This window comes from Benincasa hispida, chromosome 12, assembly GCF_027475165.1.
Source record: "Benincasa hispida cultivar pf3 chromosome 12, pf3_genome.v1.1, whole genome shotgun sequence".
Classification (NCBI taxonomy): Eukaryota; Viridiplantae; Streptophyta; class Magnoliopsida; order Cucurbitales; family Cucurbitaceae; genus Benincasa; species Benincasa hispida.
Window position 1 is genome coordinate 22,707,829 of NC_143489.1, and position 19,100 is coordinate 22,726,928.

General features: G+C 36.6%; 4 protein-coding genes across 4 annotated transcripts; 3 read left to right on the forward strand and 1 right to left on the reverse strand.

Moving 5' to 3' along the window:
• Positions 1-256: 256 nt before the first annotated feature.
• LOC120068052 (putative 6-phosphogluconolactonase 4, chloroplastic) lies at positions 257-2,316 on the forward strand. The gene is made up of 3 exons (XM_039019721.2): positions 257-676; positions 955-1,090; positions 1,672-2,316. The coding sequence occupies exons 1-3, from the start codon at positions 525-527 to the stop codon at positions 2,140-2,142; spliced, it is 759 nt and encodes a 252-aa protein (XP_038875649.1). The 5' UTR covers positions 257-524; the 3' UTR covers positions 2,143-2,316.
• Positions 2,317-3,163: 847 nt separating this feature from the next.
• LOC120068051 (putative 6-phosphogluconolactonase 4, chloroplastic) lies at positions 3,164-6,394 on the forward strand. Its single transcript, XM_039019720.2, has 3 exons — positions 3,164-3,646; positions 4,103-4,238; positions 5,542-6,394. Exons 1-3 carry the CDS (start codon positions 3,282-3,284, stop codon positions 6,010-6,012), a joined length of 972 nt encoding a protein of 323 aa, XP_038875648.1. The 5' UTR covers positions 3,164-3,281; the 3' UTR covers positions 6,013-6,394.
• Positions 6,395-8,106: 1,712 nt separating this feature from the next.
• LOC120068050 (rab GTPase-activating protein 22-like) lies at positions 8,107-15,013 on the forward strand. Its single transcript, XM_039019718.2, has 5 exons — positions 8,107-8,863; positions 9,982-10,117; positions 10,216-10,265; positions 13,034-13,087; positions 13,238-15,013. Exons 1-5 carry the CDS (start codon positions 8,700-8,702, stop codon positions 14,484-14,486), a joined length of 1,653 nt encoding a protein of 550 aa, XP_038875646.1. The 5' UTR covers positions 8,107-8,699; the 3' UTR covers positions 14,487-15,013.
• Positions 15,014-15,616: 603 nt separating this feature from the next.
• On the reverse strand, positions 15,617-18,340 carry LOC120068053 (cytochrome b5). The gene is made up of 4 exons (XM_039019722.2): positions 17,879-18,340; positions 17,636-17,728; positions 16,238-16,304; positions 15,617-16,125 (listed from the first exon to the last, which is right to left on the reverse strand). The coding sequence occupies exons 2-4, from the start codon at positions 17,720-17,722 to the stop codon at positions 15,875-15,877; spliced, it is 405 nt and encodes a 134-aa protein (XP_038875650.1). The 5' UTR covers positions 17,723-17,728; positions 17,879-18,340; the 3' UTR covers positions 15,617-15,874.
• Between the last annotated feature and the right edge of the window lie 760 nt (positions 18,341-19,100).

Here is a 19,100-nt window from a genome sequence, read left to right on the forward strand (position 1 = left end):
GAACATGGCTAAGAGATTATAACTTTTTCAATCAGCTAAAATAAATTTGATTTAGTAATATTAATATGATTTTCATTTCTAGATGTCGGAGGTTCAATACTCAGTAAACAGCCACTCATGTCTAATTTTACAAATAACTGAAGCTTAACTAAATAAATATTCAAACTAAAAAGTTCAGTAAACAACTTTTTATCAACTAAAGAATAAATACAAAACACATCATTTATAAGAGTAGATAATAGATACTTGTAGAGCTGCCACGTACACCTGAAGAAATCATTTTAGTTTGAAAAAGGAAAAAAAGATGGGTTTGTTTTGCAAACGTGAAAACTTTTTGGGCAAAATCATAGAATAAGTGAATAACTTGAGGTCTTTAATGCAACTTTGGCTCATGGTTTCGAGATTCTCCCTCCGTTCGCACGCTCTTGTTATTTGCAAATTTCAAGTATCGACGCCTTCCGGATGTTATAGAAGGCAGCCTGGTTTGAGAGTTGTTGTGTCGGGCACTGATTAAATAGCTAGCTATGGCAATAACGGAGAAGAGGGTTTTTGATTCAGAGGAAGATTTGGCTGTTTCTCTCGCCAAATACGTCGCCCATTTGTCTGACCACTTTTCTAAGAAGAAGGGTCTTTTCACTGTGGTTCTCTCTGGTGGATGCCTCATCGAATGCCTCAGGTTTCCTTTACCTGCCTTTTCCATTTCTCTCTGCCTTTTATCAACTATGTATGGCAGCCGTACGAAAGTTTTTGAAAATTTGGAAATTAAACCTGTTTTTGCTTCTTTTTGGGTCATTCAAGAATTGGATAAGCCACAATAACTTCAGGGATATTCAACACTTCGATCTTTTTAGACCTTGCCAGTTTCTTTTGAGGCATTTATGTGAAATATTTGGTAAAATTTTCTTTGTTTATGAGAGAGTAAGGGTCACGCTTATTTCTCTCTCAAATGTCTAGGAAATTGGTGGAACCACCCTATGTTGATTCCATAGACTGGTCGATATGGCACATATTTTGGCTGGATGAGAGAGTTGTACCCAAGACTCATGTTGACAGCAACTACAAACTCGCTTTTGATGGTTTTCTCTCTAAGGTTATACTAACCCTTTTCATGTTTTGTTTTTTTTTTTATTCCCCCTTTCTTTCTTCTTTGTTAGAAGTGATCACGTGGGATTCTAATTCATGTTCTTGTATCCTTTCATACAGAACTGTTTTAAGCTAGAAACAACTTTATGGTTAGTTTCTTTTTGTTTGTTTTCATGTTTGAACAACTGGCTGTCTTCATTCTTTTAACATCATAAAGGTTTGCAATGATGACTTAAATTGCAAAACAACTTCAGCCATTACCAATAACTTGACCACCATTCGAACAATAGCAGACAGCTCATTCTCCATGTATTTGAGTTGGGAGAGTGTGTATAGAGTTGCAGCACATGGATGCATAATGATCTTCTCTGCAAAAACTTGGGACCCTTAATGACATGTTGCTAAGATAAATTAGGAAGCAAGTTTGAACAGCTTATGTATACAGAAGGGAATCTACAGTTAGACAGAGATGGGTGTCTTGAAGTTTAGGATATCCCGTTGGGCAGAGTTTGTTTCAAGAGGGTCTTTGCTAGTAGGGAATTAAGTTATTCACTCATGTTTTAGTTATTTGTTTAATGTGTTGCACAGGTTCCAATTCCCCCTAGTAACGTGTATGCCATTGATGATGCTCTATCAGCTGAGGGTGCAGCTGAAGAATATGAAGCACGTCTGAAGCATTTGGTGAATACCAAAGTGATTGATGTCTCGGCCAAAAGCGGTTTCCCTAAATTTGATCTGAATCTTCTTGGAATGGGACCAGATGGGCACGTGGCTTCTTTATTCCCAGGACATCCCCTTCTGAAAGAGAATAAGAAATGGGTTACCTTCATCAAGGATTCTCCAAAACCACCTCCAGAGAGAATCACTTTAACCTTTCCAGTTATCAACTCATCAGACTACATTGCTCTTGTGGTGCCTGGTGCTGCCAAAGCAGATGCTGTGTACATTGCATTAGGAGGAGGAAATCCTCCCTGTGCTGAAACTTTACCTGTTCAAAGGGTTGCTCCAGAAGGCACTCTGACGTGGTTCTTGGACAAGGATGCTGCTTCCAAGCTCTAATGCATAATGAGATATGTCTATCAGTTTTCATCTAATCTAATCTAATCTTAGTTATTTCCCGCATCTCTGCTGGGTTGTAGCTTGTTGTAGGGCATCATCTGAAAATAAAAAGCCTGTGCATGATAGACATTTTGTATTTTCTATTATTAGAATGTCTTTTCGATGCATAGAAAAGTGTTCTCGTCGATTGTTTCAAGCTTTCTTACCATAGCTACCCTTGCGAATGCATTTCAAACAACAAGCGGTACGGTAGACGCATGCTAGCTTCACTAGGGCTCCGAGCGGTATTGCTACCTTCGTGCCTGTAGTTTGGGTTAAGTAGGACAACTCTGTACCTACGTCCAGCATCCCTGTTGAGGGCTTATTTGGAATAACATTATAAGGATTTAAAACGTGTTTTTTTTTAAAAAAAACTTTTAAGTGAAAAAAAGAAGTACTTAGAAAGTCAGGACAAAACATGTATGTTTTAGCACTTGAAATGTCATTTCAAACAGGTTTGTAATCCTCTATTTTCCATAATGTAGAGGAGAGGTTTTTGGAAATGTTTATTGTTGAAATGATGGAATGAGTTAGAGGAGTGGCAAAGACAATAGTAGATGATTAACTCGAGCAATTTTATACTTGTTTTTGGTTTGACATAATAATTGAGGAACACACCAGGTGTATATAGATTGAACTCGCTTAGAATTCTCCAAAATCCTTTTTGGCCATTCAGTTTGTCAAAGCTACCATGTCCTATTGAACTAATTGCCTTCAATAACTCAGTTTTGGTTGTCAACTTTAATATAACTTAATTAGTTTGAATAGCTTATGAAAGAAGAGATGAAAACTTTAATAACGAGTTTCTTATAATTAAAGAAAAACTAATTAGTTTTGCTTTTCTTATCTTTCTCTCGTGGAACCAACCGGGATATCACGAATGGAAAATTTTCTATAAAAAAGGAAGGCTACACTATATAATAATAATTGGTCACTAATGTTTTAACTATAAGTAATGTTCAATTTTGTATGTATAATTCTCAATTAAAAAAAGAAAATGACTTGTATTGTATTGTATCATATTGTTTTCTCCCCGTTGTGGGTGAAATCAGAAGTGAAAAACAGCCCATTTCCCATTTCTTCTATCTTCTATTATTATTATGGCTTCCGCGTCGTTCTCACTTCCTTCCACGCTTTCTATACTCTCTTCTACTCTGTCAACATCTCCTAAGCTTTCCTTTCCGCTTCACTCTCTCTCGGTTCCTTCCAAGCCCCTTGCTTTCTCCCTCAGCTTTTCCCAAATTTTCTCTGGGGTTTCCCGGTTACATCCCCCCAAGAAGCAGCTCGGTTCCAGAGCTCTTGCCTCCCTTACTGACATGGCATCCGAGAAGAGGGTTTTTGATTCCGAGGAAGATTTGGCTGTTTCTCTGGCCAAATACACCGCCGACTTGTCGCATCACTTTACTAACAAGAGGGGCGCTTTCACTGTGGTTCTCTCTGGTGGATCTCTCATCAAATGCCTCAGGTTAGACTACCTTATTTGGCTTTTGATGTTTCTGATGTAATTCCTCTAGGATTGCACTAGGTTTCTGAAATGGGCAATTGGGTATCTCAATTTCAATTTCGGGGCTGTCTTTGGTTTCATCGAGGGGCCATTCAAGAACTGGATTAGGCAAAACAGGGCAATTTGTTAGGAGTTGACTCTTTGTGGGAGTTATCAGTTATGGCATCAAACATGTGGCTTCTTGAGGTGTGCTGCATGTTTTGTTTCTAATAGGCTAGAAAAGTGGAAAAACCAGTTACTTCGGATTCAGGGATGCTGCATTCATATTCAACCCAACTCTTTGCTATTTTAGGACTTTATAAAGATCTTTGCATTTTGCCTTTGAGAGGCAATTGGAAATAGTTGGCAAAACTTGCATTGTTTATGATATGAAGGACCTCCTTTTCTTTTTTAACGTGTAGATATATCAAATTTCAGGAAACTGGTGGAGCCACCGTATGTTGATTCAATAGACTGGTCGAAATGGCACGTGTTTTGGGTTGACGAGAGAGTAGTACCCAAGGATCATGTTGACAGCAACTACAAACTCGCTTATGATGGATTTCTTTCTCAGGTCATACTGACTTTTAGATGTTAATATATACACATAATGGTGGCATGGCATTATAATTCATGTTCTTTAGACTTCATTTACGCTCTCTTAAAAACAAATCACGGGATTGTTTGAGAGCTGTTTAGGAAAACAACTTTTTTCTTATGCTTTTTTAAAATAGAACTTTGGTGAAATTTTGTTTGTGGAATTATTTTCACCATGGGTTACTTTCTTTTTATTTCTTTTAGTTTGTTTTTCTGCATGATCTTATATTATTAGAACAACTGTGTACGCAGTAACCTTAACTATATTTAATTGTGAAACTACATCTTTTGGAATGTAACCCGAAGGCTAATCTGAAAGGGTTCCTATATAATTGTGAAAATGCATCTATAAGAATTTGAAATGGAAGATTGTGATTGAATTGGGAGTACATGGATGATGGATATAAAATGATTACCTCCGCAGAAAACTAATTACGGATTGCCAATCTAAATTAGTTTATGGTAGGAACAACGTTTGCATAACTTCTCTACGTCAATTTATGTGTTTAACTCCAAACCCTTTTATTGATTATGCAAGTTATTTGAGCTGCACCAGGCACCAGCCTGTTGACAGGTCATACTTATATTGTACCATATGATAATTGCAGCCTGATGCTATTATGGCACTGAAAGATTGGGCTCCATGGGATAACTATTTCCTTTTAGTTTTTGGTTTTTGGTATTTGGTATTTGAAAATTAAGCTTATAAACACTACTTCTACCTATAAGTTCTTTTGTTTTGTTATCTATTGTTTACAAACATTTTAAAATAAAATCCAAGCCAAGTTTTGAAAACTAAAAGAATTAGTTTTTAAAAACTTGTTTTTTTTTTTTGGAATTTAGTTAGGAATTGAGATCTTTCCCAAAAAAATCATTGTAGAAAAATTTGGAGGAAACAAGCACAATTTTCAGAAAGGGAAAACTAAAAATGAATCGTTATCAAACAAGATCTTAATTTTCCAGTTTTACACAATTGAGATCTACAGCACGATCAACCACCATGTCAATAGTTTAACAGACCAGCTTCAAATATCTCACTAGCAATGAGTTCAATGTCAAATATTATTGTGATTGTCTTTTTTTTCTTTTTTCTTTTTTTTTTTTTTTTGGATTTTTCGAGGTGTGGTGTGTGGATAAGTGGTCCTTGACACCTAAAATAGAATCCACAGAGGTTATCGAGCTGAGCATATTTGTTTTTGGAGGTTTTTTACTATTTAGTAATAGGGAATTGATTTATTCAGTCGTGTTAATATATATTTTTTTGTAATTTTGTTACATAGGTGCCGATTCTCCCTGGTCACGTTTATGCTATTAATGACGCACTGTCTGTTGAGGGTGCAGCAGAAGATTATGAAACCTGCCTGAAGCATTTGGTAAATACCAAAGTGATTGATATCTCAGCAGCAAGGGGGTTCCCAAAATTTGATCTTATGCTTCTTGGTATGGGCCCAGATGGCCATGTGGCTTCTTTATTCCCAGGTCATCCCCTTCTAAATGAGAATCAGAAGTGGGTCACCTTCATCAAGGATTCCCCTAAACCACCCCCAGAGAGAATTACTTTCACCTATCCGGTTATCAACTCATCGGCATACATTGCACTTGTGGTGCCCGGTGCTAGCAAAGCGGACGCCGTGTATACTGCACTAGGAGGAGGAAGTTCTCAGAATGCTGAAACATTACCTGTTCAGAGGGTTGCTCCTGAAGGGGTTTTGACATGGTTCTTGGACAAGGATGCTGCTTCCAAGCTGTAATGTAAAAGAGCTACGTCGATCAGAATGAGGGGTGTTAGGCTTGTGCAATGCATTTGAATAAGAGAGTGAGTTAATAAATGAGATTTGATGTTTGATATATGGCATCATCTGAACCTGGGGGCAAGTTTGTTGGGAGTTTTCTGTCCCATTTGTTGAAGAGAGGGGGGCTAAATTGAATAGGCCTTGAGAACATCCTAGACGATCTGGTCTTTAGATGATGTATGATAATGGATTGGATCCTCTTCTATTAGGTAGGACTTTTGAAAGAGTTTATTCATCTTTGCTATGTCATCCCCTGTTTTTGTTTGAAGTTGTCTTGAATGTGCAGATGCATCAACTGAATTGTTAAAGAAAATCAGAACACTTGAGTTTTTGGACTAAATTACTTGACAAATTCTCAACAGATGCCTCCTATAAGATCTCTGGTCATTGAATGTAGGACCATCAGGGATGTATGAACAGAAGAACCCTGCAATGAATCTTAATCCTCCATTTCGAGACTATGAAAGACAGTTAGTTGGGAATATTTACAGTATAAAAAATGGTTAAGTTAAAGGGTGAGTTGGAGGAGTGGCAAAGACAGACGGGCAGAGATGACAAACTTAAAAAGGGAACAATTCTATAATTGGTTTTTGGTTTGACATAATAATTGAAGAAGACAGAGGGCAGATAGATGCTTTTGCTTTAGGAAGAGAGGCCTTGATTTACAAGACACTGCCAAAGTGTATTGTCACTATCTCACTGGAATATAGGGCTAACTTTGGTCCTAAATTATTCCCCATAATCCCTTTTGGCCATTAATTTTGCAAAAGCTACCATTTCCATGTCCCTACAAAAAGATCATCTCCTTCCATGTCCTACCAAAAATCTCATCTTCACAATTATGTTCCTGTTTTTCTTACTATTGCTTTGGACCCATTTCCTCTCTCTCTCTCTATGTTTCTTTTTCTCCTTTGTGAAATCTAGGGAAGGGCTGTTTTTTTCCCCCCTTCTCAAATGGAAATCTTTCTCCACAAAATGGAATTATGCAACTTGTCAAGCCACAGAAACGATACCCACGAAGCTTTATACAGATTTCTGTCCTAATTTTTAGTTAATTCTATTCTTGTCAAGGAAAAAAACAAATTCTAGGTGGTTGTTTTTCTTGATGCGTCAACTTAGGTAGATCTTAATTAGTTAATTTTGTAGATAAATTAGATAAAATCTAATCAAGTTTAATATTTGTTAACTATACTAAGAAGCAGAAATAAAATAATGATTGAAAATTGATTCTGATATCTTATCAATTGAATGAAGAGCCAAGAATCACGTCTTCTAAAACTTTGATAGCCTTCTTCCATGAATATACTTTTGCACAAAAGGGAACACCTTTTTCTTTTCTATTCTTTCTTTTGCATCGTTTAAAAACCAAAGCGCCCCACTTTGTTGACTCTTCTTTTTTAAAATAAAATGAATTTTTGATTCCAATTCTCTTCCCACAAGCCAATCCAATCCAATCCTTGTTTCCAATTGAGAGCTTCTAAGGCACATCCATCTTTGGAATTGCAAATTCCTTATAATAGAAATCAATTAAACTCCCTATTCAATGACTTTGTCCATTCAATTCTTACAACTTTTTTATGATCCAACACATTCCCCCCCCCCCTCTTGCTGCCTCCTTCCTCTTATAATCTCCTTCCCTTCTCTTCTAAATCATTGTTTTTGACCACCCTTTGACCTTCTTTTTAATTTAAATGGAAATGAGACCATTAAAAACAATCCATTATATTAAGATGGTAAAATTATAGTCATTGACGTTTTAAAAGCTTGATTTTCAAGAAACAACTAAAATGGATATTAGTCCAAAAGTGTAATAATTAAAAGTTGGTCAAGAGGACCAAAGAAAAAAAAAAAAGCAAAAGTAATGCGGAAAAACAACTCTTTCTTTTTAATTTTTACATTCATGGATTAAATTTATAAGCCTTTTTATTTAGGGAGGAAATGATGAGCATAATAACCCAACAAACAAATCTAAATCTTTAAAATTATTAATAAAAACTGAAATATATTAAACCTAATGAATCACTCCCACATTTTAATATTGCAATAATTAGTGTTCCTTCCGAAATGATTTCCATTGTAAACTACGTCGTTTAGCGAGTCACATCCATTTCGGACAAATTTCTAATAAATTTCATAATTTAGTGATTTAAAAAATATTAATTTTGGAGAGTAGTTTCGTAGAGTCTTCTTCTTCTTCTTCTTCTACAACTCTCTCTCTCTCTTCCTCACAGGTCACTGGAGAGAGAGAGAGAGAGAGAGAAGCTTTGGTGTTAAAAAAGCAAAGGAATCAAAGCAGTTGGGTTTCTGTTGGTTGGGAGTAAGGAGAAGGGGACTCTTTTGTCAAGGGATAACCCCACTCTTCAATTTCTACTACATGTTCTTCATCATTCCCTCCCCCTCCTCCGGTGCCGGCGCCGGATTTGGATTCCGGGAAATGTCTTCGCCTTTCTCACCTACTTCCCTCGCCATCGCTCCCTTGCCGGAGCTCTTCGTGTTTCTGGCCCCGTTTAACTCTTCCATCTCTTCATCAATGCCATGACAAACTTTCATCTAACAAATCCATATATTTAAAACCCTAGTTAGTTAGGCTTAAAGGATTTACCAAATATTACCCTCATTCCACTCACTTGTGTATACCATACTCAATGAAAGCTCTCCGGAGAACTCAAACTTCGTCCTCATCCAATTCCAATCCCAATTCCAACTCCAACTCCAATTCTTCTTCTCCTTCCTCGTCCTGGGTTCACTTGCGTTCCGTTTTAGTGGTTGTCAGCTCCTCCTCGCCATCTTCATGTTCTTCCTCTGATCGGTGAGTAACTATTTTAGCTACCCTTTGATTGGGCTTTTAGTCCTAGTTCACGATTCAGATCTCGATCTTTAACTGTCTGTCTCCTGCTTTTTATGGTCAATTTCAGTCTGATCAAGATATCTTGAAGATCCCTGTGCTATTTATTTCCTTCCCTGCTTTGGTTCTATTTTCAATTTTATTTTAGCTAATTGCCGGGGGAATTTGATGGTTGTGTGGACAATTTTTTTTTTACATTGCGTTTGTGGTGGATTTAGGCTATTTTTAACTTCTTGTTACAAAACCTTTTTTTTTAGGGTCTTGATCAGCCACAAATCTGGCTGATTATTTTCATTAGGTTTGTACCGCCTTTGTATGAATCAAGTTGATTACGGTTTCCTTTTGGAAAATGAAGGGTATTTTCTTCTTCTTGTCCATCCCTCTTTTGATTCAGCTTTGACAAGAATTCAAAGTGTTTTACTTTTTCGTTCGAAACCTTCGGAATGGGATGTCTGAATAAAGGGATATAAGCATGTTAGGCACAGGATCGCCTTTACCGTGTAAACGTGGTTAGGAAACTCTGCTTGCTTGAGGAGTCAGTAAGTTATTGTGTTCCTGATGTCATGCATCTAATCGGGAGATTTGTAATTATCATCTTGCATTCTTGTTAAAACATTTCGTTGCGAAGTTTAGGAAAGTGGAATTTCACAACTCCATAACTCAGAAGGGGTATAGTTATCTTGCCTCAAAATTTATGTTGCAAATATTATCAGATGACTTCCATTCTCCTGCATTGGATGGATGGAATTCATTTACTCTTACCACAGAAATAAATAATTGAGTTGAGGGAGGGACTACGTAAGTTAACTTTGCTTGTTTCATTTTGTTCTAATTTGTTTCATTAGTCGTTGCTCCATGTATTTTTCTATTTCCCGATCACTGCTGATGATTTCAACATTTAATAGCTAAAACTTTCCGTCATTGATAATTTAAAACTTCAAGAAAATTAAACCTGCAGTCATTGAAATGTTGATTCTTGTTATGAAGCCATTCATTCTGTTACTTGTCTGGGGAAGTTGAATTTTGTCTCAAACAAAGGACTCCTAGAATTTTCTTCTTAATGGTATTACTTTCAATTTCAGGAGTCGTCTCAAATCACCATGGTCGCGTAGAAAAAGAAAACATGCACTTTCACCTCGACAGTGGAAAACTGTGTTTAATCCAGATGGAAAACTCCGCGATGGTGGAATTAAGTTTCTAAAAAAAGTTCGCAGTGGAGTAAGTCAAAGTTATCTTCTACTGTATATTGCTTTTTCTAAGATCTAGTGAAAGTTTTGTTATCTCAATTGACAATTCATGCAATTTGCGATTTTTAGGGTGTTGATCCAAGTATTCGGGCAGAGGTCTGGCCTTTCCTTCTTGGAGTGTAAGTGCTACTTACCTTTCGGCTTCTGTCCACCGACATGTTTGAAGTAGAATTGTTCTATTCCCTTGTGCATGAGATTGCATGTTCTAGATTTATTGGTTTTGTCAATATTATCTTAAAAAAATTATTTGAAAAGAAAACGTAATTTTTCATTGATATAATGAAAAGAGTCTAATGTTCGAAAATACAAGATACCAAGTAACACAAATAAAATGCAAAGGTATATAAATTAAATTGAGGAAATAAAAGCATTCTAATTTAAACAAATGTCTTAGATTGAATAATCAACATAAACTTTGGATTGAGAACACCATGAAGAGGATAGGAGGTGAGTTGAGCCCAACCTATCGGATCAGTCTACAGACTTGTCATGAAAAACCCTCTGATCACGCTTAAACCAAATCTTTGAAATCAAGGTTTTGATTGCATTCGACCGTAGTAACTAAGCTTTAAAGGATAATAATGGACCAACCAGTATTATCAATAGTGTTTATTTATTTATTAGGTGAATTGCTTCGAAGTTTATCAGTTTGTTTCTGAGCAATAGAATGAATATTACATTCTCTAGTGACTTCTTCTTCTTCCTCTTCTTCTTCTTTCTTTATAAGAAACAGAGACTTGTATTAAAAGAAGAAAGAGAGAAATAGCCTAAGGGCGAGGGGTTCTCCCGCCGCCCCCCCACCCCAAAAACAAAATTAAACGAGAAGAGTCTTCCAATTGTTAATAATCATGAGAAGGCTATAATTACAAAAAAACAAACTTTGTGTAATTTGTACACCACCAAGAGGCTGTATGCTGTAGAAGAGCCCAAAAAGAATAAAAAGGAAATGAACTTATCTTTAAACATCCTACTATTCCTTTCATTCAAAGATGCCACAAAAGCGTGCAAGTAGCACATCTCCAAAGGATTTTTCCTTTTCCACTAAAGCTACCACCATTCAAGCCATCCATCATCCGGTCATCAATCTTCTTGGGGAGACAACCATCCAACCCAAAAGTAACAAAGATCCTACTCCACCCTTTGGAAGCGAAATCACAGTGCAAAAATAGATAATCCACGGTCTCAACCTTCTTATGACCAAGATAACACATGGAAGGGGAGAGAGACCAATTAGGGAACTTCCTTTGAAGCTTATCCTGAGTATTTAGGCTTCTATAAGCAAGGGACCATAGGAAGTACTAGTGTCTAGTGTCTTATACAACTCAAGCTATTTTCATGGGTTGAATTTTAATCAGATGACCTTATCAAGCAAGGTCGAGTATCTAACTCAATTCAAACAGGATCGATGGGTCATGGTCAATGTTTTAAAAATCTTTTTCTAAAATTATCAATTTTATTGGCACTATCTTCAAAATACTATTAAAATTGTTAATTTGTTTACTAATAAATTGTTACTAAGTTTTCTTTGATATGCATCCTGTTTAGGAGACTCTCTTGTAATATATATATGTGTGTGCGCGTGTGGGCGCATATATATAATGAGAAACAAAATAGACTTTCATTCAAAAGGTACCAGCCAAACAAAACAAACAAAGGGGCAAGGATGACGGAATAAAGCATCCCTTTTCCTCAGCTCTCTTGTAATATTTCATACCACCAATGAAATAGTTTCACTTGGTGTTTTTTCTCATTTTTGAAAAGATTTTTCTTTAAAATTAGAACCTTGGTGCTATAAGTAATAATGCTCCAAGTTACCAGTACGACAACCTCTTCTATAACAGCATTAGGCATTTTGGCGAACTTTTATATTTTTGAAGAATTTTTTAGGAGTAGGAGAACTTAAAACTATTCTTCCAACATTCTACGAGGCATAAAGAATTCGAACTTCTGTGTATTCTCACTGGAAGTGCCAGCCTCTTCTGTAATAGCATTAAGCATAGCCTTTTCTCATTGGGAGTGCTAGCCTATTCTAAAGCCCCTCATGATTCAAGTAAGCCTTAAACCTAAGGGTTTGAGCCTTGCCTTGACAAATATATTGTTTGAAGTTGTTATTAAAATATAAAATTGTGTCATTGTGTCCTGCTCATTTCCTAACTTTTTGGTAGGATGACATGCTCGTACATACCTCGTATTGCGTCTTTGTTAGATGAGTAGTTTATTAATAATGGTTGGGGTGACTTTGTTGACGTGACTTATACCGGACTATGGGGAGTACGTTTTCCTTGCCTCATGAAAACACATGTACACACGAAGAAAAAGAGAGTTGGATCTTTGCAGTTTGCTCCAAAATTTTTGATTAATTCGTTGATGTACACTTGCACTTGGATGTAATATGGAATGGAATATATGACAGGAAGTAGATAGAGCCCTTCACTGGTTCATTGTCTTTTAGCATGAACTTCAATGCATTGTTTCATTCGAATTCCCTCATTCAGCTGTGTGAGTGTTGGATATTACTAGGTAGTGCGTACATGGACAAAGACACTGTTAATGAAGAAGGGGAAGCTAGGCCCTCTGGTCCTAAACTTCATCGAAATGTTAGTGGGATTCCATTTTAAGTGATTTGCTCAACCAGCTGTGAGCTTTCTCAGGGATAAATTGTGTTTTATATGTTGCCATTAGTCATATTAATATTTTTGTGAAATAGTTAGAACAATGCCTTATTTAGGCCTTAAATTGATTCTGTTGTTCAATCTTATCGGGATCTTTTCTTGTGTATATTGCTTTAGAAGATCTGAATTTCTTTGGTAATTCAAATACTCAAATACAGTTTCTACTTTTCGGTGGGGCATAGATTTGATTTGACTGACCCTATAATTTCTAACAGCTATGACCTCAAGAGTTCTAAAAAGGAAAGGGATATTATCAAGACTCAAAAAAGGTAACTGCCATATTTTTTAAAACTTTATTGAGTATTTACAGCTGGATTCTTTATGCGGTACTTTAGATTGTTAGAAGAGATATATCTCTCTCTTTATTGACATCCATCTATCAGGGAGTTTATTTTACAATTTTAATGTTTTTGGTGCAGAAAGGAATATGAAAAACTCCGCAAACAGTGCAGGCGGTTAATAAAACGTAGGAATGAAAGCTCTAAGTGGAATGAATTTAGGGACATGATTGATGTTGGGGAAGACGGCTTTCTTGTCCGAGACATAGATTCTCCTAGTTCGGAAGATGTGGTTAGTGCTAGAGAGTCCCTTTCAAGCGAAGAAAGGTGTTCCAATGTTGAACTTTTAGATGAAGCCTTCTGCTCTTTGTTGGAAGGGGAAGGGAGTTCAAGACGGATAACAGCTGATAGTTCTTTGGTACTGAATTCGGACTTCTCAGATTCGGACTCCTCAGATGACTTGGATCTTAGTCAAACATTTCCCTCCATGGATGGAATGGAAGAGCCTTATCTTGATATGACACTCAAGGAAAATTCTTCTCCCTCTAGCACCGATGTCTCATCAAAGCTCCACAATAGTGAAGATTTTGCAACATGGCAGCGGATTATTCGACTTGATGCACTTCGTTCTAACTCAGAATGGGTACCATACTTGTCATCTCAAGCAACGGTTTCGGATGGCAGAGCTAGGCGGTGTGCTGAGGCTGTTGGTTTAGTTGATTACGACCATCTAGAACCTTGTATGATTTTCCATGCTGCAAGGCTAGTGGCAATTCTTGAAGCATATGCTCTCTATGACCCCGAAATTGGTTATTGTCAAGGCATGAGCGATCTACTCTCTCCTATCATTACCGTGATTTCAGAGGATCACGAGGCATTCTGGTGTTTTGTTGGTTTCATGCGCAAAGCTCGCCACAACTTTAGGCTTGATGAGGTTGGGATTAGAAGGCAATTAAACATAGTCTCTAAGATTATTAGGAGCAAGGACTCGCACCTTTACAAGCACTTGGAGAAACTTGAGGCCGAGGATTGCTTTTTTGTGTACCGGATGGTTGTGGTGCTATTCAGAAGGGAATTGACATTTGAACAGACGTTATGTCTGTGGGAAGTGATATGGGCTGACCAGGCAGCCATAAGGGCTGGAATAGGGAAGTCTGCATGGAGCCGGATAAGGCAACGAGCTCCACCAACAGATGATTTACTGCTCTATGCAATCGCTGCTTCAGTACTGCAGAGAAGAAAACTGATCATAGAGAAGTATAATAGCATGGATGAAATTCTGAGGGAATGTAATAGCATGGCTGGGCACCTTGATGTGTGGAAACTTCTCGATGGTGCACACGATTTGGTGGTAACCTTACACGATAAGATAGAGACGTCCTTTCAGTAAGTGACGGGTTCATTTCCATTCCAGTTTTCACTAACTTGTGGGTGTGCTCTTGGCTGTTGGTTGTTGGGGTCCTGAAAAAGATGGGAATTTAGGCCATTTCGGTATGCTGTTGGATGAGTGCAGCTTACAACGAAAAGCTCCTAAGTTTGAATTGGTGTTTGGGTTAGTGCAGCATATTATAAAACCTCAAAAGTTATGACATGATTGCAGCAGGGATTCATTCGAATGATGAAGAAAACTGGTTGGCTTTTGTGTCTGATTCATTCAAATGTGAAGATGATGAATCATTGAAGTTTGTGTGGGATGAGATGATTAGAATAGAGCCGAATCAAATGATTCTTGTGAACGCCAGTTTTCGTATCGTATCAAAAACAAACTTATCAACTCGCCATTCATGTGTTGGCATACAAACATGTCGCAAACAAGTCATGTTGCTTTGCTTTGTGGTATAAGTTATATGAACTTCTGACCTATTTGTCTCACTAATTCAAAACCATTCATAAATGTATCATTTGGATGGCTACTAACCCCTGTTTGTGTGACATCTTATACTTTAGGTTTAAGTCAATAGTTTAATACATAGAAAAAAGTACATAACGGACTAAGAAAGTTACAAACTTCTTTCTAACACTATACTCAAACATTCAAATGTAGATAGTAGACAAAGAATGCAAGCGATTAGAATAGAGCTTGAGATGAACAAGGTCACCTTCAGCTAATTCTAAATTCTTTCAATGCAATTTCACTTCTTGTTTCTTCATTTTAGATTGGGCATGAGCCAAATGATCCCTAAGATCCATTGATCTCGAGCAAGTAGTTGAGTCTTCAAAGCAGAATTCATGGTGATAGTTTGTCCATATCAATTCAATAAAGGTTGAGAACAACCATACATAATTTGGCAATGAATATTACTCACAAAGGAATGGAAGTTCGTATTATATCAGTATTCAATCTATGATAACCTTTCGTTAGTATTATATCAATATTCAATCTATGATAACCAAGAGTTAATAGCCTCAAATTGCCTATTTGCCCGTTAGTTTGAAGATGATATGATGCCAGTGCCACGTAAACGAGAAAGTTCACTCTAAAGTTGGCTATGAAAAATTCTCAATCAGAACAGTAAACAGTGGAAAACCATGAAGTTCACCATGTTGATTTATCATTAAGGGATGAACAAAGGAAAAAAGGAGGAAAAAAAATAGACCTCAGCTTTACTTATTTTTAAGTAGAATACTTCATTCGATCCAGAGAACTCTAGCGTACGACCAACCCCCCACATGAAAACACTGGACAAGATAAGCTAAAACAGAAAAAGGAACGTCCTTTCTACCAAATATAAATCGATACGAAAAAGCAGTTTTTACCCTCCAGAGGGTTTTATTCATTCATTCATTCTTGGTGTAGTGTCGAACGGCAAATGCCAAACCCAAAATCAATATGGGAACCAAAAACTGCAAGATTTTAATCACAAACTCAGGTGTCTTATCTGGGTTGTGCTGGGTTTGTTGTGATGGAATGTAAATCTTCTTCGAGGGAACAGTTGAAGGATCAATTTCTCCGATGTAATATTTGTCCATCATTTCTCTTGCCGCATCACTGTGCCCAACATCTTCGAAATCATTTGTGGCATCTTTCCCTGCAAAACATTCCAATAAGTAACTGTTATCATATCCATTCTAATCATCACTTGCAAGGGACCCGAAAGAAACAAAATCAGGTGTTTGTTATAAGGGAACTCTGAGGATTACCAGTTGCTGACAATAATACTTCATCACCTCCGGGGTGATCCTCCATGAAAGGAGTTACATCATAAACCTAAAGCCAAGGCCACAAGCAATCAAACATGAGAAAAGATATTTTACTACTTCCACAAAATATAAATTACTCACGATGCCCAACAAGCCAGCTTAGTAGCACCTCGTTTTGAACACATGGTCTCTAAGGCATTTGGTTCTGGAAAATTTAAGTGGCTTTCTTTACTATTGAGTCAACTCCTGGTGCTTGAGGCTCAAAATATCGTAGCAAGAGCCGGTCAAGAATTTTTAAATTACTTCATCTCTAGTTATCAGCATTTTGAACTTTTAGCTTGGTCCTCAAAGCTCTCAACATTCACAAGAATATGACAAATTCAATATCTTTACAAGGTAGCCAAAAAAGGGATTTAAAACCATTACCACTCTGGTTGACCCCAAGTTGTCACCACTATGTCGGTTAAAGCGACGATATAATAAAATTTAAAATAATCCATGACATTAAGCTTTTGAGTCAATAGGTTATTTAACATGACATTAGAGTAGGAGGCTATATGTTCAAACTTTTGTGATATCATTTACTTCTCAATTAACATCGATTCCCACTTGTTAGGTCTTCCACAAATTTTCAAGCTCACAAGTGAGGAGGAGTGTTAAAGTGTTATATAGTTAAATTTATTACAATCCACGAGCTTAAGTTGTTGGGTTAATTGGTGATTTAATACCAATGCTTGGAGTGGGTATACTTAAAGCATATTAAAACAAGCGACCCAATGGAAGTTATAATTTTTTATGGGGAGAAGAAGAACACAAAGATTCTAAGACTCTTTAGTCAATGTCAGTCCTTTACATAGCCTTCATACGCATATATATAAACATCACATCAGCTATCCACCATTATGAGATGACTATGGCACAGTGACATTAAAACACTACATATAGTGACATACGATTCAGTCATACAAACAAATCCGGATAACACAGACAGAACTGAAGGAAACGAGAATAAATTATATTCTGTACTAAAAGTACACATAAGACTCTCGTGCATGAATCAAAACAATGAAGAAAAAGGAAGAAGATGTTTGAATTTGAGAAGCTGTAAAAAAGAAATGTGAGAACGTGCATGCAAAACAATGGAAACCCCAAAGCTAAGGCATCTATATCAAACTCTTGTAGTGGATATTCGATGAGAATCCAGAGTTAGCAAGAGTAAAAACCCTTAACCACATCCATATGTTATTCTTTAGCAAGAGTTTTCGTTTCCCTTCTCCAAAAACATTTAGCCATATGTTTTTCTTGCAAACCAGAGAAGAAATAGTTAACAATTAAACCGGAACTGATCTTGTGTTTTAAATAAACTGATAAGTAACAATGAACTAAGAGAGATCCAACCTTCCCAGAGATTACAAGCCAGCAATCTTTGGTTTTGTTGTGCTTTGCCACTTCTTCGAATAGATGAACCTTTGGATCCGAAGCCATTTATGACTGCAACAAGCGAAATTGAGAAACCCCACAAAGAACAGGGACCCAAAACCAAGTGTAGAGGCATTGAAAAAGGAATTGATGAAAAAAGACGGACAGAGCAGAAAAAACAATAGAAATGGAAACGGGTCGGTAAGAAAGAAGGTCACTTACAGATGGAAAAGGAGTGAAGAGGGAACGTATTGTTCGGATCCTTGTTTGCGGCAAAGCCCGAGCGATTACAGATGGGTTCTTGATCTTGATTCTTGATATGGCAAGAAATGATTTTTATTAAGGTATATATAAAGGCCGGCAAAAAGGTCAAAAGGGCAGAGATGTCAATACATATTGTGAAGAACATGATTCACAAATTGTGATAGAGAATGGGAATTAGAGGTGCATTTTACTTGTAATTTGATGGGGAATTTACCTGTGAAGAAATTTCTCAGAAATTTCAAAACAAGTAGCTCCTAACAAAAACCATGGGTTTCTCATTACCATGGAAGATGTTTTCTTTTTGTTTTTTTGTTTTTTTTTTCTCTTCTAAGTTCTACCAAACATATAAAAATAATAGTCTTGAAGTTGCATAGTATTCTCCAAAACTGTGTTGTACCCATTTTTTTTTTTCTCAAACCCTTTGCTTCTGTCTCGTTTTTCCCTAACTTATAATTCCATTATGCATATTTATTTGATTGCATCTTTTTGGAGCTAAAGAGATGACCTTTTTTTTAACAGCAGCATGGGAGAAGATTCAAGCCACACACTTTAGGTTGTTAACAGATATTCTCTGTCTACCAATCTATGGAGTTTCACATATAAAAGTTATGCAACGGTAAAAATTAATATTATATTTATTTATGAAAAAACGGTTGGATTTGATGTCCTAAATCTCATATATTTGTAGTTTGTAACAATAAATTATATGTTTAATAAAATAAGAGATATCTTATTAACATTTAAATTGCATTAATTCAATCTAATAAACTAAAATTCAATGTTATTTTATGAAACTTAAAACATGTATGTGGTTGACATGCAGGTGGATCATAAGATGATATTCACTTCTTTCTGACGTTAGGGAAAATAGATAAATTGCTTTCGATTCTAGGTCTTGAACAGTGAGGCCTCAACCAGTTACTGGCCTAAGAGGTGTCAGCTTATAGTTGGACTATAAATTGTTTGCTCATCATTAGAGAAATGCGTGATACTTAAGGAGTTAGATATAACTACTAGGGTAAAACGTAATTTGACCAAGCTGTAGTTACGAGCGATTTGTGAAGGGTTGAGTCGCTGTTGATTGGTTATATTTGTGGACAAAGAAATATATTTGTAGTGTGAAGAGTGCAACTATCAGTATTTAGTGGAGTGATCGATAGTTAATGAATATTAATTAATT

What these genes read in the sequence shown, in the direction of transcription:
- LOC120068051 (XM_039019720.2), top strand. Translation starts at nt 3,282, where the DNA reads ATGGCTTCCGCGTCGTTCTCACTTCCTTCCACGCTTTCTATACTCTCT. An exon ending in TCTCTCATCAAATGCCTCAG is followed by an intron (nt 3,647 to 4,102) that starts GTTAGACTACCT and finishes ATCAAATTTCAG; the next exon opens with GAAACTGGTGGAGCCACCGT. An exon ending in ATGATGGATTTCTTTCTCAG is followed by an intron (nt 4,239 to 5,541) that starts GTCATACTGACT and finishes TTTGTTACATAG; the next exon opens with GTGCCGATTCTCCCTGGTCA.
- LOC120068052 (XM_039019721.2), top strand. Translation starts at nt 525, where the DNA reads ATGGCAATAACGGAGAAGAGGGTTTTTGATTCAGAGGAAGATTTGGCT. An exon ending in TGCCTCATCGAATGCCTCAG is followed by an intron (nt 677 to 954) that starts GTTTCCTTTACC and finishes TCAAATGTCTAG; the next exon opens with GAAATTGGTGGAACCACCCT. An exon ending in TTGATGGTTTTCTCTCTAAG is followed by an intron (nt 1,091 to 1,671) that starts GTTATACTAACC and finishes TGTGTTGCACAG; the next exon opens with GTTCCAATTCCCCCTAGTAA.
- LOC120068050 (XM_039019718.2), top strand. Translation starts at nt 8,700, where the DNA reads ATGAAAGCTCTCCGGAGAACTCAAACTTCGTCCTCATCCAATTCCAAT. An exon ending in TCATGTTCTTCCTCTGATCG is followed by an intron (nt 8,864 to 9,981) that starts GTGAGTAACTAT and finishes TTTCAATTTCAG; the next exon opens with GAGTCGTCTCAAATCACCAT. An exon ending in TGGCCTTTCCTTCTTGGAGT is followed by an intron (nt 10,266 to 13,033) that starts GTAAGTGCTACT and finishes AATTTCTAACAG; the next exon opens with CTATGACCTCAAGAGTTCTA.
- LOC120068053 (XM_039019722.2), bottom strand. Translation starts at nt 17,722, where the DNA reads ATGGCTTCGGATCCAAAGGTTCATCTATTCGAAGAAGTGGCAAAGCAC. An exon ending in GGCTTGTAATCTCTGGGAAG is followed by an intron (nt 16,305 to 17,635) that starts GTTGGATCTCTC and finishes CCTTGGCTTTAG; the next exon opens with GTTTATGATGTAACTCCTTT. An exon ending in AGTATTATTGTCAGCAACTG is followed by an intron (nt 16,126 to 16,237) that starts GTAATCCTCAGA and finishes AATGTTTTGCAG; the next exon opens with GGAAAGATGCCACAAATGAT.